At 53.0% G+C, this 17,816-nt stretch overlaps 7 protein-coding genes across 7 annotated transcripts; 3 read left to right on the top strand and 4 right to left on the bottom strand.

The window, feature by feature from the left end:
* Positions 1 to 578: 578 nt before the first annotated feature.
* On the bottom strand, positions 579 to 2,113 carry N7510_002190 (pex2/pex10/pex12 family protein; the record flags this gene model as incomplete). The annotated part of the gene is made up of 3 exons (XM_056974117.1): positions 579 to 1,433; positions 1,486 to 1,749; positions 1,805 to 2,113. The coding sequence occupies 3 exons, from the start codon at positions 2,111 to 2,113 to the stop codon at positions 579 to 581; spliced, it is 1,428 nt and encodes a 475-aa protein (XP_056839234.1).
* A 787-nt stretch (positions 2,114 to 2,900) lies between these two features.
* Positions 2,901 to 4,338, top strand: N7510_002189 (acid phosphatase PHOa; the record flags this gene model as incomplete). Its single annotated transcript, XM_056974116.1, has 3 exons — positions 2,901 to 3,086; positions 3,137 to 3,198; positions 3,246 to 4,338. The coding sequence occupies 3 exons, from the start codon at positions 2,901 to 2,903 to the stop codon at positions 4,336 to 4,338; spliced, it is 1,341 nt and encodes a 446-aa protein (XP_056839233.1).
* A 286-nt stretch (positions 4,339 to 4,624) lies between these two features.
* Positions 4,625 to 6,240, bottom strand: N7510_002188 (aldehyde dehydrogenase family protein; the record flags this gene model as incomplete). Its single annotated transcript, XM_056974115.1, has 3 exons — positions 4,625 to 5,509; positions 5,565 to 6,119; positions 6,181 to 6,240. The coding sequence occupies 3 exons, from the start codon at positions 6,238 to 6,240 to the stop codon at positions 4,625 to 4,627; spliced, it is 1,500 nt and encodes a 499-aa protein (XP_056839232.1).
* A 396-nt stretch (positions 6,241 to 6,636) lies between these two features.
* On the bottom strand, positions 6,637 to 7,112 carry N7510_002187 (uncharacterized protein; the record flags this gene model as incomplete). The annotated part of the gene is made up of 2 exons (XM_056974114.1): positions 6,637 to 6,769; positions 6,817 to 7,112. 2 exons carry the CDS (start codon positions 7,110 to 7,112, stop codon positions 6,637 to 6,639), a joined length of 429 nt encoding a protein of 142 aa, XP_056839231.1.
* Positions 7,113 to 7,556: 444 nt separating this feature from the next.
* On the top strand, positions 7,557 to 10,924 carry N7510_002186 (putative importin 11; the record flags this gene model as incomplete). The annotated part of the gene is made up of 4 exons (XM_056974113.1): positions 7,557 to 9,027; positions 9,083 to 9,555; positions 9,606 to 9,794; positions 9,851 to 10,924. The coding sequence occupies 4 exons, from the start codon at positions 7,557 to 7,559 to the stop codon at positions 10,922 to 10,924; spliced, it is 3,207 nt and encodes a 1,068-aa protein (XP_056839230.1).
* Positions 10,925 to 11,460: 536 nt separating this feature from the next.
* On the bottom strand, positions 11,461 to 12,814 carry exg1 (glucan 1,3-beta-glucosidase; the record flags this gene model as incomplete). The annotated part of the gene is given in 3 exon segments (XM_056974112.1): positions 11,461 to 12,251; positions 12,302 to 12,731; positions 12,746 to 12,814. 3 exon segments carry the CDS (start codon positions 12,812 to 12,814, stop codon positions 11,461 to 11,463), a joined length of 1,290 nt encoding a protein of 429 aa, XP_056839229.1.
* A 1,945-nt stretch (positions 12,815 to 14,759) lies between these two features.
* On the top strand, positions 14,760 to 16,450 carry N7510_002184 (histidine phosphatase family protein; the record flags this gene model as incomplete). Its single annotated transcript, XM_056974111.1, has 3 exons — positions 14,760 to 14,859; positions 14,921 to 14,987; positions 15,130 to 16,450. The coding sequence occupies 3 exons, from the start codon at positions 14,760 to 14,762 to the stop codon at positions 16,448 to 16,450; spliced, it is 1,488 nt and encodes a 495-aa protein (XP_056839228.1).
* Between the last annotated feature and the right edge of the window lie 1,366 nt (positions 16,451 to 17,816).

The following is a 17,816-nucleotide window of genomic DNA, read 5'->3' as shown; positions in this document are numbered from 1 at the left end:
TGCGCCCACCCACCACTACCTGCAGGACCCGGCTAAACCTACTAACCATGTAACTATTAGTGCTTGGAAATCAGCGCTAATATCTGCCAATTCTTGGCCATGCTCAACACACAAAACGAGCCGCAGTTGACGGACGGGCCATTGCATCCCTACAACAAGGGGATCTCTCTGGTACCTTCGCTTGGCATGGTCCCTCAGCTGCTCTACCTTTCTAAAACTGTGCAAGGTCTGATGGACTAGAAACGAGTATAGTTGTGAGCACGGATAGTACCGTGTGCGCAGAGTGAGATGAAAATCAGGGAGATAATGTTACATGCAATAGGATTACATGGTCCCATAATGAAAAAGGATACGCATACGGTATGTTGATCTCTGAGACCCTGAGCCTGACATATCCTACAGACCGACACGCTACATACCAGGGGAGACTTTTTCAGAAAGAAAGGTGGGTATCGTATATTTCTAAAGGTCTTGAGCAGGGCTTTGGCGATGCACACCGCCACTCCGTTAATGAAGCTATATAGACAAGGTAAAGAAGAGGAAGCCAGTCAGTGCAGGCGTTAGGGCAATGTCGAGTCTCAGGATGATTCCGGCTGATCGTCTTCGGGTTTGGCTTCGATTTCAGTCATTTCACCCTCCTCAGTCGTGCTCTCGCCCTCGGTGGTCTTTTTGTCGACCGTCGACCACTGACTAGAACCAAGAGGTCCATCGGTGCTGATCTCCTTCTTTTCAGCATCTCCATCGATCGCGAAACCAACAATCTTGCCCGTGCCGGGTTGTGGGCGTGCTTCTTCTAGCACATCGCCGTTCCAGGGCTGGCACTTCTTGACCAATTCACCGCATCGGAGACAAATCCAGCCTTGGCCCTCTTCGCCTTCGAGTTTCTCAACGATGCAGACAAAACAGTAGATGCAGCCGCATGGGATTGTCTCGTATGGATTGGTGATATCTGTCTGTGCCGAGCCGGTGATGCCACCCGCCGACACAGATGCCGCAATCACGTCACTTTCTGTTTGGGTAGTCGGGTTTTGATCCCGGTAGCAGATGGCGCATGTGCGTTCTGGTAGGAAAGCCAGTTCCCCTTGCTTTTCAGCAAGTTGATCATCGTCGCCATTCGACTTGAGTGCAGTGACGGTCTTGTGCCACGCGCGAGACACCCACCGCCTCCAGCGACTGATTCCGACGAGAGGCAGTAGGAAGAGAAGAAATTCGGTGAAGGCGTGCCAGACCAGTTGCCGGTTCAGATATTCAAACGATACCTCGCGGCTGGCCTGTGCGGATGGCGGAGTCAGGCGGATGCGAAGGATACGGTCGACTAGCGTTCGGTATCGGCCATTCACTAAGAACACTAAGAAGGAAACAAACGCGGCGATCGAGTGTGAGGTGGAAACAAGGTCCGTTAACCGGGACATCATCCGCACTTCTCGCGATGGCTTTATCACGGTCAGTAAGTTGGCTTGACGGCTGGAGGACATGGTCACCAACCTCTTCATATCCCCCCTCTTGCCCGATCAACCAGCTCTCCCACTTATCCCAGGCATAGCGTCCACCGACGGTCAGCAGACCATACGCTGTCTTCTGCCATTTCGTTGGAGTAGCATAGACCGGTCCCTTTCTGCGGCTATCTGTATAGTGAAGACCCTGCAGCGCCGCACCATAGGACGCATTATGGTCCCATATGGAAAGCTTGAAGAGAACCGCCCGCAGCGCAAGCAGAATCTCATGCGACCATTCCTCCTGCATTTGAGGCTGTAAAGAAAAAAGTCAGCGATTCCCCCTCCACAATTGTATTCCACGAGCATACCCCAAAGTACTTCAGCGCGTTCCCAACCTGACCTTTCAACAGATCCAACAGCTCCTCATCAAGCAGCTCGGCATCCACCTGTCCCACTCGAAACGCCGGCCGCGTCCCATCTCGCCCCCTGATCACATTCCATAGCCTCCACCCCGATCCTGATAGTCGATCTAGTGGGGATGGCAGTCGCTGAATGGTGGCCGGGTTGATCGGAGAAGCCCGCTGCTGCTGTTCTAGCCGGACGCGCGCTTCTGCTTCGCGTTGGCGGCGGCGCTCGAGGACTCGCTGCTGGGCAGCGGCGAAGTTGGTCGAGCTCATGGTATAAGCATGGCGTGGATGACGATGGAGGAGAGGAAGTGAAGCTTGGAGGCCCGTCGAGTTTCCCCAGACTGAGAGCCGAGGTTGTAATCACGTGACATGTACCATTTCCGGCCGAGGCAGCCCTAAGGAACAGAGGATAAGATAGGAAGTACAGCTGTGCTGGTGAAGAAATCGATCGATCGACTGTGGATCCAGTAGAATGTTGATATACTGTCCATAGGGAGCGGTGTGCTCTGGTCAGGCTTGCCGCTGTAGTCGGTTTGACGCACGCCAGCCTCATACCGTTGACCCATCGCACTTGCCAGGCACAACCACACACAGCCTTGATTCCTAGGCCAGCCTCCATGCCTTGGCAATCTGATCCGAGTCGGTATTATCCGAAATCTCCACGCGGGGTGTAACTATCGTCCAGGGCCTGCTGCACGTGGCCTGGAGCCAAGCGTTCCTCAATGGGCCAATCAGCATGGCGGGTAGAGGGGTGTGATGCTAACCAGTGGACGCAGGAACAACCATTCGAAGACGGCCATGTTGGAACGAGGCCTAGCTGACCATTGGCGTGGTAGCACTAAGGAAGTGGCTGACGTGAAGTCAATGTATTACGCCCAGCCATCCTCGAGCTAGTCAACTCTCTAACCGACATCACTGGTTGTATATAGATCTCTCCCTTACTTCTCTCGCTCGTCTCTTTCTCCACCATCCGTTCTCTCCCGCACGCTTTTAATTTTCACTCTATCCATTCGTTCGCTTTCAGCTTTACTCTTCTCAACATCTTCTTCGCTTCGTCATGAAGGTCGCTCTTGTGACCGTGCTGGGCGCTGCCACTTTGGCGCGTGCTGGAACCATCACGACCTCGGAGCCCGCTGTCGCTGCGATCGATGCTGCGATGGCGACCACTCTGCCTGAGACGACCACTTCGGATGTCAAGGGCTTGGCCTTTGACCGTTTCTACCAGGTCTGGTTAGAGAATATTGTATATACTGACAAGGGCCATTTGACGGTACATCACTGACATGATCCCAGGACTATGATGTTGCGGCCAAGGACTCCAACATGGAGTGGCTGGCGTCGCAGGGTATCCTGCTGTAAGACCTCATATCCTGAAATTGAGAACAATACTGACAAGTTCAAGGACCAACTACTACGGCGTCACCCATCCCTCCGAGCCCAACTACTGCGCTGCTGCCGGTGGTGACAATTTCGGCATGGACAATGACAACTTTCACCAGATCCCGGCTAATGTCTCCACCGTTGCCGATCTGCTTGACACCAAGGGTATTTCGTGGGCCGAGTACGAGGAGGCCATGCCATACCCTGGCTTCCAAGGTTACAACTACTCCAACCAGGTGACCTATGCAGATGACTACGTGCGCAAGCACAACCCGCTGGTTCTCTATGAGTCGATCACCAACAACGACACCAGGGCTCGTCAGATCAAGAACTTCACTCAGTTCGAGTCGGACCTGGCCGACAAGAAGCTCCCGCAGTGGGCGTTCATTACCCCCAACATGACCAACGACGCCCATGACACGAATATTACTTTTGGTGCGAAGTGGGAGCGCAGCTGGATTTCGCCTCTGCTGAAAAACTCGTACTTCATGGACAACACGCTTATTCTCTTGACTTTTGACGAGGACGACACCTATCCCAAGGGCAACCGCGTCTTCAGCATTCTGCTTGGTGGTGTCATCCCCGATAACCTGAAGGGTACCAAGGACGACACCTTTTACACTCACTACTCGAGCATTGCCAGTGTCTCTGCCAACTGGGGTCTCCCCTCTCTGGGCCGCTGGGACTGCGGTGCCAACATCTTCGAGATCGTGGCCAACAAGACCGGCTACGTCAACTACGACGTTGACACCACCAACCTGCGATTGAACGAGACCTACCCGGGTCCCCTGTCCATTGGCGAATACTCCAAGTTTTCGCCCATCTGGCCTATCCCGCTCACCGACGCCAAGTGCTCTGCTGGTCATGGTATCCTGGACATCGTCAAGAAGACCTACGCCAATACTACCCCGACCTACAACTACACCAGCCCCTACCCGTGGGACTCCAAGGCCAACTACAACACGAAGGTTACTGCTACCCGCAGCAGCAACTCGACGAACACCACCTCCTCGGGTGCCGCGGCTACCACCACCAACGCCGGCGTTGCTGGTGTTGTGCCCAGCTCGGCAGTTGCCATCGGTTCTCTGGTGGCTCTCTTCGCCTATGTTTTCTAATTCAATTGCATATCTTGACATTCACCCTGCCATATCTGCTTGTATGCTTTGATTGATGGTTGGGGACTTGTCTTGCACGTCTCTTCAGCCGTCTCGACACACAGGAACGATTGGGTTTCAGGGATTTCTTTTTGAATGGGACAGCAAAAAAACAGGGAAACTTTCTTCGATTTTACATTACGCCATAATATCTTAGCACAATTTAATTCGTGACTTTTAAGAGCATCACCACTAAGTACTATAAGTATAGACTCTTCAAGTACCGCCCTAAAAGCCAATACGCCGACTACCCCATCTTGACCAGAATCGACTTCGTCTCCAAGTATTCATCCAAGCTATACAGGTATCCCTCACGACCATTCCCACTCATCTTAACACCCCCAAAAGCACCATCCTTCGTCACAGACGGACAGGTGCAATTCACAGCAACAAAACCAGATTCGATATCCTTGGTCAGACGCATAACACGATCCATATCCTTCGTGAAGACGGAGGCATAAAGGCCGAACTCGGTATCATTCGCCTTCGCAACAACCTCCTCCTCTGTCTTGAAGGTATTGATAGCAACCACGGGACCAAAGATTTCTTCGCGCATGAGTCGCGAGTCCTCTGGCACGCCCTCGAAGACAGTCGGATGCACGAAGAATCCGTTGTTGGCATCTCCACCTTGCGTGCATGTACCGTCTTTCTGGCCGATGGACAGGTAATCTTTCACGCGGTTATACTGCAGAACGTCGATCTGGGGACCGTGGGTCGTAGTCGGATCCAAGGGGTCGCCCATTTGGGTAGCGGCGAATTTCTCGCGGAAGAGCTGGGTGAATCGCTCGGCGACGGACTCGTGCACGTACACCCGTGAGTTGGCGATACATACCTGTCCGCTGTTTAACTTGATGCCGAGCTGTGTTGCTGTCGCTGCGTTCTCGAGGTCTGCGTCCTCGAATACGATCGCTGGTGACTTTCCGCCTAGCTCCATGTGCGTGTGTTTCAGGTTTGACTTTGCCGCCGCGGCCTGGATCTTCTGGCCGGTCAGCGTCGAGCCTGTGAAGCTGAGGCACCGGACCGTCATGTGCGACGCCATTGCTTCGCCTGTTGGGGTGCCGAAGCCGGAGATGACATTGACGACCCCAGGTGGAAAGCCAGCTTTGGCGATTAGCTTAGCAGCAAAGAGGGACTGAAATACCATGTTAGCACCATGATATGCCAAGTCATTTGTACACAAGACAAACCGTCAGCGGCGCTTTCTCACTACTCTTCAAGACAACTGTATTCCCCGCCGCCAGCGCCGGCGCAACTTTCATGGCGAAAGTAGCCAGCGGGAAATTCCAGGGAATAATCAGCGCCGCCACACCGTAGGGCTGCTTAACGGTCATATTCAGGAACCCGGGCGTGTTGAAACTCGCCGTACCCTGCGCAGACCACGCCGTCTCAGCGAAGTATTGGAAGTTTTCAGCTGCCGCGCCTGCGTCAAAGTACTGCGTGATGGGCCGGCCGGTGCATAGGGTTTCGAGCTTTGCTAGCTCGTCATTTGACTCTAGGATGAGACTCGCTAGTTTGCGTAGATACGCTCCTCGTCCGCCGACGCCCAGATCGCGCCATGAAGGGAATGCGGCATTGGCAGCGGCGACGGCGGAATTGACGTCTTCAATAGTGGCTTCGTGAACTGGGATAGGGTGGTTAGAGATGGCATCGTTTTGGGTTGTTGGGAGCTGACCATTTGCGACTAGCTCTTTGGTGAATGGGTAGATCACCTCAAAGGTCTTGTTGTCTGAAGATGATCGGAACTGGGCATGTGGTAAACAAACTGATTCTCTGAACCCGGTTCTATTCGCAAGGATCACATACCTCGCCGTTGATGAATAGCCGAGTCTCAATCGGCTCCGACAGTTTCGCAGTAGCAGCCATACTTGAAGTGACAGTATTTTTGGTAGAATTGATTATTCACAAGCAGATGTTTGTCTGAAAGATATAGACAAAGACAACGAGCGGGCAGTGCGACGAACCCCATATTTGAATGTGGCCCGCTTCATATTCTGAATGGCGGAGGGCATGCATGCTAGGCGTCCGTCTGCGGGTGACGCTGTCTGGCTCGGTCTCGGGATTGGGCCAGGCACGAACTAGGGCTTACAGTGGGGAGAGGGGCTGAGTGCAGCTGGAACAACCCAATGGGCTGATCGCCAAGCTTGAAGTATAGGTCAGACCCTGTCATGTCAAGCCTTGACGACCTTGCAGACTGACTTTATCCGTTATTTTCGTATAAATTGTGAGATCTGATTGTATAGACATAACACACTATCCACATTACTTTGCCAGACCTCGACGCTTCATATCCTGCAGGTTTAGAGTATCCTGATCGCCCGGGCGCCGTTCCGATTCGATCTTCACGTTGTCCTCTGGGCCGCCGGCACCCTGGAACTGGCTTGCTTGGGGAAGTCTTGCAGATGTTAGCATTGATTCCTATCTCATAAGATATCTGCTCACCTGCCACGGTCATCCCGGGTGCCGCCTTCGTCCTCGGGCACCTTGCGGTGGTCGCTGCCAGACGCCGTTGAGCCCGGACCGTACTTCACTGTCGTGGCCTGGGGAAATCGCTGGTTGACCATCTCATCTACACCGGATTCAAGAGCTATCAGATCGGTCAGTGAATAGTTCGCATCGGGCGGAAACGAAACAAGCATACTAGAGTCACTCTTGCGACCGAGGCCCTGCTTGGCCTGGTAGGAGTTGAGGTCTTTCTCGGCACGGTGTGCCTGGCGCAGGTGCTCAGATTCAGACATTGTTGCGTTCTGTTCAAGAAGAATTGATTGCTGGAGAGAATATCACTACCAAGTACCCGATTAAATACTTCTACTCCTCTTCGCGACTTGCATCATGATGCATCATACGTATGTCATGGACCGCTGGCCGGAAGCAGACGAACTGATCGTTTCCATAGAGCAAAACAAGACAAGCCGCACCAGGTGACTTCATCGGCTCCACCTGCTCTTACCCGTCCCAAAAGGGAATGATGTAGGGTTCCGCCTTTAGGGTTGGGCGGTCCCGGATTATCTCTTCTCCGCTACTTTGAGGGGAGTTTCGGTCTTTGCAAGGGGAGCGACAACTCACCACCTGCGCCGTCTATGGAGAAGTGTTAAATCCACGGACCTCGTTCCTGATCTCCGTAGCCCCGGAACCTGAACTGAGTCCCTCTGGGAAACTTCGACAACACCAGCCCCCCCGCCATGGTCCACCATACCATCGAGGTGTCTGGCGAGGCCAATCCGCTCAGCCCGCAAAATGTCCTCAATGCCCTGGTGCTTGCAGCAAGTGCCACCCAGCAGCAGGTGCAGACGGGCACCCAGCAGCTTCAGAACTGGGAAAAACAGCCCATGTACTACTCCTTTCTCCAGGATGTCTTTCTCGATCACTCCGTGCCCAACGAAGTCCGATATCTCGCGATCATTCAGCTGAAGAATGGGATTGATAAATACTGGCGCAAGACGGCGGCACATGCTATTAAAAAGGAGGAAAAGGAGAAGATCAAGACGCGGGCACTCGAAGCGGGAATCGTTGAGCCGACCCAGCTGCTCGCCCTTCACAATTCGTTGATGATTGCAAAGATTATGCGTTACGAGTTCCCTCATGACTGGTATGTCACCAAGTATTTGGTGTTTACACTTCTGCTCACCCAGTTCAGGCCCGATGCGATGTCCTCGATTATTTCCTCCCTCCGGTCGTCCACTCAGCACGGCGCGAATCCCCTACAACTGCCTCGAACTATCCTCATCCTATTGCAGATTATCAAAGAGTTATCGACGGCACGAATCCAGAGAACTAGGGCAAACCTTCAGTCTGTCTCGCCAGAAATATTTCATGTACTGGGAAGCATCTACGTCGACAAAGTTAATCAATGGACCGCGATCCTGGAACAAGGTGGTATGGATGAAAGCGGGTTGATGGAGGCAGTGGAGCAAAGCCTGGTGTCTCTCAAGGTTATTCGGCGACTGGTCATTTCTGGCTATGAACACCCGAGTCGAAACCAGGAAGTCAGGGACTTTTGGGTCCTTACCCATTCGCACTTCAGCAAATTCCTCTCCTTCGTCGATGAATCCGTCAACGTTCCGGAACTTGTCCACAGAGGAATCGAGAAGCATCTGTTGCAGATGTCAAAGCTGCACGTCGAGATGGCCAAAACCCACCCCGCGTCATTTGCTCTGTTGCCAGACAGCATTCCGCTTGTGAATTCCTACTGGACATTGGTTATCAAGCTTGGCGATAAGTACGACAGTCTCGGGGCCGACAGCGAGTCTGTCGGAAAGTCTTTGGTTGAGCGGACGGGTCTTCGAGCTCTGCTCTTGATTCGAGCGTGTGCAAAAATGGCCTTCAACCCAGCCCAGACATTCAAGTATCAGACACCACAGGACAAGGAGGAGCGAAAGCAGGCGGTGGAGCTGATCAAGTCACAACTTTTCACGCATGACTTTGTGGTTAATGTCATGGAACTTCTCGTCACCAAATTCTTTCGATTCCGTAATATCGACTTCCAAGAATGGGAGGAGGAGCCGGAAGAGTGGGAGAAACGAGAGGATGAAGTTTCCGACGCCTGGGAATTTTCTGTTCGCTCCTGCTCGGAGAAACTTTTCCTTGATCTTGTGATCCATTTCAGGGATCTTCTCATTCCCCGACTGCTGAGCGTGTTCTATACCTTTGCCAGTGAGCTTTTGTTTCTGCTACAAGCCAGCATGCCAAATTCTGATGATCATTCTAGGTCCCGAAAACCGCGATGTGCTACTGAAAGATTCGTTATATTCTGCAATCGGCCTGGCCTCGGCCAGTCTGGAACAACACCTGGACTTCAATGCTTTCCTGGAGCGAACGATGGTTCCCGAAGTCCAAATTCAAGACCAAGAGTATAAAGTTATTCGCCGGAGAGTTGCCATCGTTCTTGGCCAGTGGGTTCCAGTGAAGCCAGGCGAAGTGAACAGGAACGCTACCTACCAAATCTTCCAACACCTCCTCAACAAACAGGATCCCTTGAACGACCTTGTGGTTCGGATTACTGCCGGAAGGCAACTCCGCAATGTTCTTGACCCCTACGAATTCTCCCCGACGGAATTCATGCCGTTTGCGCCGACGATTCTCGAAAATCTCATGGCTCTCGTTCAAGAGGTTGAGAGCACAGATACAAAGATGGGCTTGTTGGAAACTGTGCGTGTTGCAGTCGTGAAGCTCGAGGATCATGTATGCCCCTCCCCCTGGTGAGTATCAAGCACTTTTCTAACCTCTTTCAGATCGCTCCCTTTTCCGATCAGATTCTCTCGTTGCTGCCACCCCTATGGGAGAGCTCTGGTGAGGAACATTTGATGAAGCAGGCTATTCTCACCCTTCTCTCGTCCCTGATACGCGCGATGAAGCAGGAGTCTGTGAGATATCACTCACTTATTATTCCTCTCATTCAAAGCTCTGTAGAGCCCGGATCGGTACGTTATTCCCCTCATTTGTCGACTGTCTACTCACATTGCAATCTGTGTTTCAGGAGACTCTCGTATACCTACTGGATGAGGCATTGGACCTTTGGTCTGCCATTGTCGCGCAGACCCCAGCACCGGCCTCTCCAGAGATCATTTCTCTCCTCCCAGCTCTCTTCCCGATTCTCGAACATGCAACCGACAGTGCCCCTCAAGCACTGCAGATCATTGAATCTTACATCCTCCTGGCACCTCAAGAGGTGCTCAGTGACCGCACCCGATTCCACCTCCTAGCATCCCTCGAAGCACTCTTGAAATCAACCACAAAACAACGACTCGGAGTCGTACCGCGCCTAGTCGAAATGATGATCCGTGGCGCCGAGACCGTCGATGGCGGCAGTGAAGCTGCCTACAGCGTGATCTCGCAATCACTCGTCAACAGCTCATTTCTCTCTTCTCTGCTAGAGGGTCTGCATTCCGCTCACGAAGCCAGCCAAACTACAGGCCCGAACCGGAAGACCTCATCTGTAGTCGGCATCGTCGAAACAGACTACTTCTCTGTCCTGGCGCGTCTGGGTCTTGCCAACCCCTCCATTTTCGCATCTGCTGTCGCCACAGCTACCAACTCGTCCCAGGAACAGACTCTCTCCTGGCTTCTTGCCGAGTGGTTTCTGCACTACGACAATATCGGCAGCGTCACCCAGAAGAAACTGCACGCTCTTGCACTCACCCAGCTCCTTGCCCTTCAAGACCCCCCGTCAGCCACGGGTCCTCCTCCGCCCTACATCCTCGCCCATCTGCAGTCCTACCTGACTATCTGGACAGATATCATACTCGAGCTGTCAGAGGGCGGCACAGATAGCAACGCCGATTACCTCGTCTGCTGGAATGCCCCTCCAGGGTCCGCCCACGCTCCGCCCGACAACCAGGTCTCCGATGAGCCTGAGTCCCCTGAGGCCCGTCGTCGTCGCGACTGGGACGCCGCGGACGTGGTCCACCGCTTTGCCATTCGCGATTTCGTTCGCCACCGACTCCAAGAACTGATTGTTTCCTGTGGTGGTGCCGATCGGTTCCAGGAGGAGTGGTTGGTTAATGTTGATCGCGAGGTGGTGTCGGCGTTTGGTGCGCTGGGGTTGCTTTGATTTCGAGATATAAATGAGGAAACTTTGTGTTCTTCCTCTGCTTGTTCCCTCCTTGCATTATCACGCTGCATATTTAGACTCGAAAGCCATGTTTATGCCCTTTTTATCTGCATGATGCAATAAAGACGAAACATTAGTGGTGTTATTCTACCTAGCTACATACCCAATGCATGCATTGTGCTGATGTCTCTTTGCCTGAATTTTCTACTAGAGTTGAATAGCTTATTGTATCCCTTTATCAGCTACATGCTACGTGTGATCACAACAAATACTAGAGAATAATCCAATTGATCATTTGCGATATTAATGGAAGACCAGGACAACACCAAATCGTTAAGACCGAACCATACGCCATACTCCCCCGGAACTTAAAGAAAAACCGGGCCTGCATTGCGCCAGCAAGCGGGCCACGCAGTTGACAATCTTAATATGAAGAGAGAAACGCCGATAAGCAATAAACACTACTAGCATACTGTATGCGCGACATCCGTAACCGAATATCCAAAGCGCCTAGGTGCCGCTGAGTTTATCAGCACCTAACACTGGCCAGGGAACTGGCGAGTGTTAACGGGGTTGGGGAAGACGCCGGCGGCAAGCTGCTGCTGCATATCCCACTCCGGGGCGCCCTCGGTCTTCCAGGTCCAGTAGAGCCAGCCGTTACCCTTCTCATAGGCATCGAGCTGGGCTTCGATGAAGCGGCGGAGGTTGATCTGGTCGTCTGCCGAGAGTGCAGACACGGTGCCCTCAGACTTCCCAGCACAGGAGCCGATGGGAGCGCTGCCTTGGTACGTGCCGTCGTAGCGGGCGCCGATGCCCTTGCCGTTCAGGTACTTGGCGCAGTCGGTCATGGCGCCGGTCCACTCTCCAACAATGGTCCACTTATCGCTGGTCAGGACGTGGTCGTTGACGAAGCGGCAGGCCGTGCCGACGTGCGAGTTGATATCCATGGCCAGCAGGCCGTTGTCGAAGACTTCATAGTGGTGGGTGTCCATCATCACGTACCAGACACCAGTCGACTCGCTCATGAACCCGTTCCAGGACTCAGTTGGCATGAATCCGTCGTGCAGGACTACGGTGGTGTCCTGGCTCCCTGAGCGGGCCACTCCCCATGCGTCATAGTAGTACTGCTTCAGACCGTTCTCGTTCACACCACCGGGTACGCTGGGCTCGTTGAGAGCTTCAATGGCCGTGACCACGTCGCCATCGTTAACATACCGCGCTGCCAGTGCAGCGAGAACATCCTTCGTGATGTCGACGTTCTCACCCTGTTGCCACATGATGGGACCACGCTTGCCGCTGTTGTCGAATCCATTCTGGGATCCAGGAGCTGCGTTCCTTGTCAGCATGAAAGCTATATAGTCAACTGAAGCAACTCACCTCCGTGCAGGTCGACAATGACTTTGAGGCCGGCCGCGCGAGCCCAACCAACAGCCTGGTCCAGGTAGTCCAGCTGACCATTAACATATGGGTCACCTTCCATGATCCCAACAGCCCAGTAGCCGACTGGAATGCGGACATGGTTCATGCCCGCAGCGGCGATTTGAGCAAAGTCATCCGCGGTGATAAAGGATGACCAGTGCTGCTGCAGAGTCTCGTAGCAGGCATCGAGGCCGAGGGTAGCGCAGAGAGACCATTCGTCCAAGGCGGCATCGCCGACCTGGTCGAAGATCGAGGGAGTGATCCAAGGCTCCAACACGAGCCAGCCGCCGAGGTTAACACCACGAACCTTCTCATTAGCATAATCGAACTTGAGGTTACTATTTGCATTGGAAAGGGTTAGGTAAACATATATAATAAGGTATGAGTTCTAATCACTTACACTGTCTGGGCCTGTCCCAGGGCAGCCACCAGGGATAGCCCGAGGATCTTCGTCGAAAGGGAAGCCGGCATAGTGAAAACGTGTCAAGTCAGGGTCAAAAATTCAGGAGGTTGGGCTTCAGGAATGAAGGGTGATCGGAGTTGTGTCAAACGGCATGGAGATCGGCTGCTATAAGTAAACTTTGTCGATGCGTGAGCTTCGACCGGGCCGGATGCAGGTAGAGAGCGTCGCTGTGGTGCGTGGAAGCGGAAAACCCCACGATTTTTTGGCATGAACAATGCCACACCTCGGTCAACTTGACTCCACCGATTCCTCCTTCCCGCAACGTGTATGCTCCGGAACCGGGTGAGGCGTTGATGCAAACAGGGACGAGCGGGACCGTCGCCCCCTCGAGTCTGGGGTTGATAAAGGGAACAAAGGCCTTGTTGGTTCCGAGGGTGACAGTGAACTAGCTCTCTCCGGCTGGAGTCTCAACTTCTCATCCACGGTTAAGGTTGATGGAGACCAGTGGGGTTGGGGTACTGTCGAGTTGGGAGATGTCACAAAGCAGAAGAACTCCGAAAAGAGGTGAGACACGCAACACTGAAGGGAGTCTCTGTGAATGGCAGTTGAACAAGGGAAAACAAAATGTCCAAGTGGCCGTCATTGATGCAATTCGCGGACTCGCGGCTGCCCTGATTGCGCTTGACTCTATTCGGGCGCGGATGGCAGGCACGAGGTGATGATGATGAGGATTCTGAGGATTTTTTCTTCGGTCTCGCTGTCTTAGTCGTCACTCCGGACACGCGGAATACTGTTCATCCATGCAGCATAGTTAGTCTGTATGCCACTGCAGCTACTGGCATCGCCATCTTGGCTTGAAGAAATGCTGCTTGCGGGAGTTGTATACCTCGTTCCCACGTGGGCGCTAGTCCCAATTAGGCAATGGGTGCGACAATGCATTGTTCCGGCACGAAATCTGGAGTTGGTGGATGCATGAAGAGGCCATGCTGTAGAGATACCGCGAATTATACCTCTTTTGGATCGTCAGTAGACTGAACTCTGAGTATCATGGTCGATCTGCCGGGTACTCGGCGTTCGCCATAGCCAGACAGATCCAGGCCCTATCTGCACGATTGACAGGCCGATCGATCCACCCGTCCTCTGGAATGCAAACTGTGCCTTGCTGGATGCGCGGAATGCGGCCGGTTTCAGCGACAACACATAGCTAGCACCACTCTTAAAAGCCATCCACCCCACAATCAGATGGCAAATGAGTCTCGACCACCGTTCGTGACGTATCTTGGTCCTCCACTGTTACTGTCGCCCACCGACGGAGGTAGCATCTCCCTGTTTCTGTCCTGGGTCCTTGTACATTGTTCGGGCCGGGGTATCACCACCATGGTGTCCGAAACCAACCCTAGTGATCCATTCGTAGTCCAGAATCATATGAACATATAGCCCATTCAGACTGGATGTGAGTAACGGTGCGATTTCATAATCCCCTAGCTATGCGGAATGTGAGATACAGTATCGGAATGTGCATGTCTCGCATGTGGATGAAGAGTTCTAGGCGCATAAATCCAAGCGGCGGTTGATTAATGCTGGCAAGACGAGAAAATGAAAACAATCAGAACAATAATCTTCTCAATCCGCTATACAGTTGTAGTTGGTAGAAGAGGCTCACGGCAAGGGAAAATCGGCAAAGTTGTGAAGTGGAGAGCGCTAACTAGTGCTAGTGCTTCGCTTAAACTGACAAGGCCGCTAAATGAGCCAAGCTACTGCTTAGTGACGTGAAGTGCTTTCCAGTCTTTCTACCCACGTGTGCAGCACCTTCATGGTTATTGCTTTCCATATGTGCGCCCCTGCCTGATTTTCCCGGTGGCTACAATATCTCGCGTCTCTTCGCAGGAGTTTGCTGCCGAGGGAATTGAAAGGACATGCAGAGAAGGACTATAAAACCCAGGGTCTTCGTCGCGTCTGACGAGATGCAGGATCTACGTCAATTGGTGCTATTTAGCAAATTATAGTATTGCCATGGGGAATCTCCGCTCCTTGCTGCTCACTTGGGCCATTGCGACGGCTGTAGACGCCAGTGAGCCCAATTGGTTCCAGACGGTGCCGGACAACTACGCTGGTCAGTTATTATTGAAAATTCTGGTTTAATTTCAATTACTAACAACTCTATACACATCCAGGCCCGACACCTACCGGTGCTGCTCCTTTCCTGGCAGAGGTCAACCCAGCACCCTTTGGTCAGGCTACGTACATCCCTAATGCTCCCTTGGAGACATAGAAGCCCATTGTTGGTGCCAATGGGCGGAATATCTTCCATCTCATGGGAGATCTTAGGTTAGGCTTTTTCATTATTCAATAATCATCATCATTGACTAACGATATCTCAAAGCCCTTACTTTTCTCCCTCTGAAGGGTTCGGAGTGGATGAATATCCTCTGCCCAAGGGCGCGAGCATCACCCACATGCACATGCTCCAGCGCCATGGCGCCAGATATCCTTCTGCAGAAGAAGGATTGGGTCCATGGGCGGCTGGCATTGTCAATGCTGGCGCGGTATTCACCGGCGAACTGGAGTTCCTGAATGACTGGACCTACAAGTTGGGAGAGGAGATCCTTGTCCCCCAAGGCCGCCAGGAGCTTTTTGACAGCGGTATCCTAAACTACTACAACTACGGCCACCTATATGATAATTCGTCTAAGATAGTTGTGCGCACCACACTAGAGTCGCGCATGCTCGAGAGTTGTGAGAACTTCCTCGCTGGCTTTTTCGGTCTTGACTGGAAGAAGCATGCTAATATCCTGGCCACCATTGATCCTGCTGTGACGGGCGACGAAGCATGCACAAAATCAGGGGAGACCATGATGGTTGCGATTGAGGAGCCAGTGGGCACCTGGACGGAGACCTATCTGAAAGACCGCACCGCCAAACTGCAGCGTCTCACCGGGAACTACAACTGGACCGTGACCGACACCTCCCACGCACAGGCCCTCTGTCCCTACGAGACCATCAGTCTGGGCTACAGCCCGTTCTGCCAGCTGTTCGACTATCAAGAGTGGCAGGGCTACGAGTACATGCAGGACATCGAGTTCGCCGCCATGTCAGGCTTCCTCAGTCCCACGGGCCGGGCACAGGGTATTTCCTGGGTGGAAGAGTTCTTGGCGCGGGTGGAAGGCCATTTCGTCGATGTGCCTGCCAATATGACTGGAGCCAATATGACTCTGGACACGAACCCGGTTACTTTCCCCCTGGATCAGTCGCTTTACCTGGAATTCACCCACGATGCCAACATCGTCTCCGTCCTGACTGCGTTCGGACTGACCCAGTTTGCGGATTTCCTGCCTGCTACCGGCCCGCCGAAGAACCAGCAGTTCGTCACGAGCAAACTGGTTCCCTTTGCCGGTCGGCTCAACATTGAGATCATCACGGCACCACACAAAGTGTCGACCAGGCGGTCGCGAAAGGTTTCCTCGGATGATTATGTTCGTGGTACTGGCAAGACGCAGTATGTGCACTTTATCCAGAACCAGCGCACTATCCCGCTGCACGCCAGCTTCGAGGCATGTGAGTACCGCGAGGATGGGTGGTGCGAATTGGAGACGTTCTTGAAGGTGCAGAAACAAAGTCTGGCCAACGCCGAGTACCAGCATGCTTGCTTTGGGAACTGGACAATGAAAGAGTATGGGGCAGCGAGAGATGGGGTGCCCGTTTAGATCATTGTTGTTGATGTATGAGACGAGGCAGCGCAGCCTCATTCATTATTCCGCCACACCAGGTTGGTTAGGGGCCGGTGTTCGATTGATAGATAGGATCGTTGGAGCCGCACCTCAATCGGGTAGTCTCCCCTGATCACCTTTTTGTCTTCCTGTTGGTGTCTTGGTGGTCGTGTCGCGATCATCTCGGGTACAAACCCGAACGTACAACTGACTACACCTCGAGAATTTCATGGGTTCGGGCATATACTTACCGCTCCACTTCCCCGCAGTCTATTGTTCAAGTAATGTTACATCAGACCTTGGAGAGCCATACAATAATCCCCCCGCGTGCGCCGATCGCGCGCAGGAAGGAGTACTAAGTGTGTACTAAGTGGGTTCAAAATCACCATTCCCAAACTAGTCATAGCGGACCCAATAGAAAGACGGCGATCGTCGCGCCAAGCCCGTTTGGAGTCCACTCGTATTCTTCTTCTTTGAATAGCAAAATATGCCACCTCCCAGAGACCAGAGACAACGAGGGCTCAATTGCCCCTTCGACATATGCCCGGAAAAATACTTTGACAAAGAAGAAGAAAAATTCTCTGATTTCTAATCCTGGGAGATTTCTAATCCTGGGACACTCGAGCCTAGAAGCTAGGTCTCGGCCGCGGACACACGCGCGCGGAACCAGATGAACCGAAGACCCGAACCTTGGATGGCGACAGGGCGGAAAGAACGTGTCTTTTGGTTCTCCGCATGCTGAGTCGGAGTTTACTGGCCGATTTGAGTATCCGGTACACTCATTGGCCCTGGGTTCAGATTGTCTCCACCCGCTCCGAATTGTTGTCGATCGGCCCCTGGAGAGGCACAACACTGGGACAGGCACGGTTCCTGGCGCCTTCGATAGGCTGGAATAGTGTGTCTGAAAGAATGCAATATTAAATGGATACATAAGTGGGAACTTGGAGATACAATAATCAACAGTGCAATTGCATTTCTACAGATCCGTCCGGATCAGTGCAATGCGCATGGACCCGGCCGAGTCGGTATCTCCACTATCAACAACGCCTTATACCCGATGTTCCCAATGCTGGACAACCAAACAATTGGCTACACGGACTGGCACCTCGTGCGGTGCAGTCAGTAGTATGTGCCCACGGCCCTCCCCGGCGGGGCTTTGTTATGTCTAGCCCCGGTGGAGACAGTCCGACGGGCCAAGAAAGCCGGACTATGCATGGAAGAATGAATGCCCACAAGGGTACTGGGCCTCGTTTTCGCATTGAATCCTGGCCCAGCAAGGGTTCCGTACCAGGTCGATCCCGTCCGATGGACGTATTTAAGTCCGAGGCTGGACTGCCTGGTTTCTGCCCCGGTTAATTTCTTT

The sequence above is a fragment of the Penicillium lagena genome, assembly GCF_028827675.1.
Source record: "Penicillium lagena strain IBT 129212 chromosome Unknown utg000001l_segment0_segment0, whole genome shotgun sequence".
In the NCBI taxonomy this organism is placed as follows: domain Eukaryota; kingdom Fungi; phylum Ascomycota; class Eurotiomycetes; order Eurotiales; family Aspergillaceae; genus Penicillium; species Penicillium lagena.
Note: the sequence above shows the minus strand (reverse complement) of the source record. Positions and strands in the feature narration are given on the sequence as shown.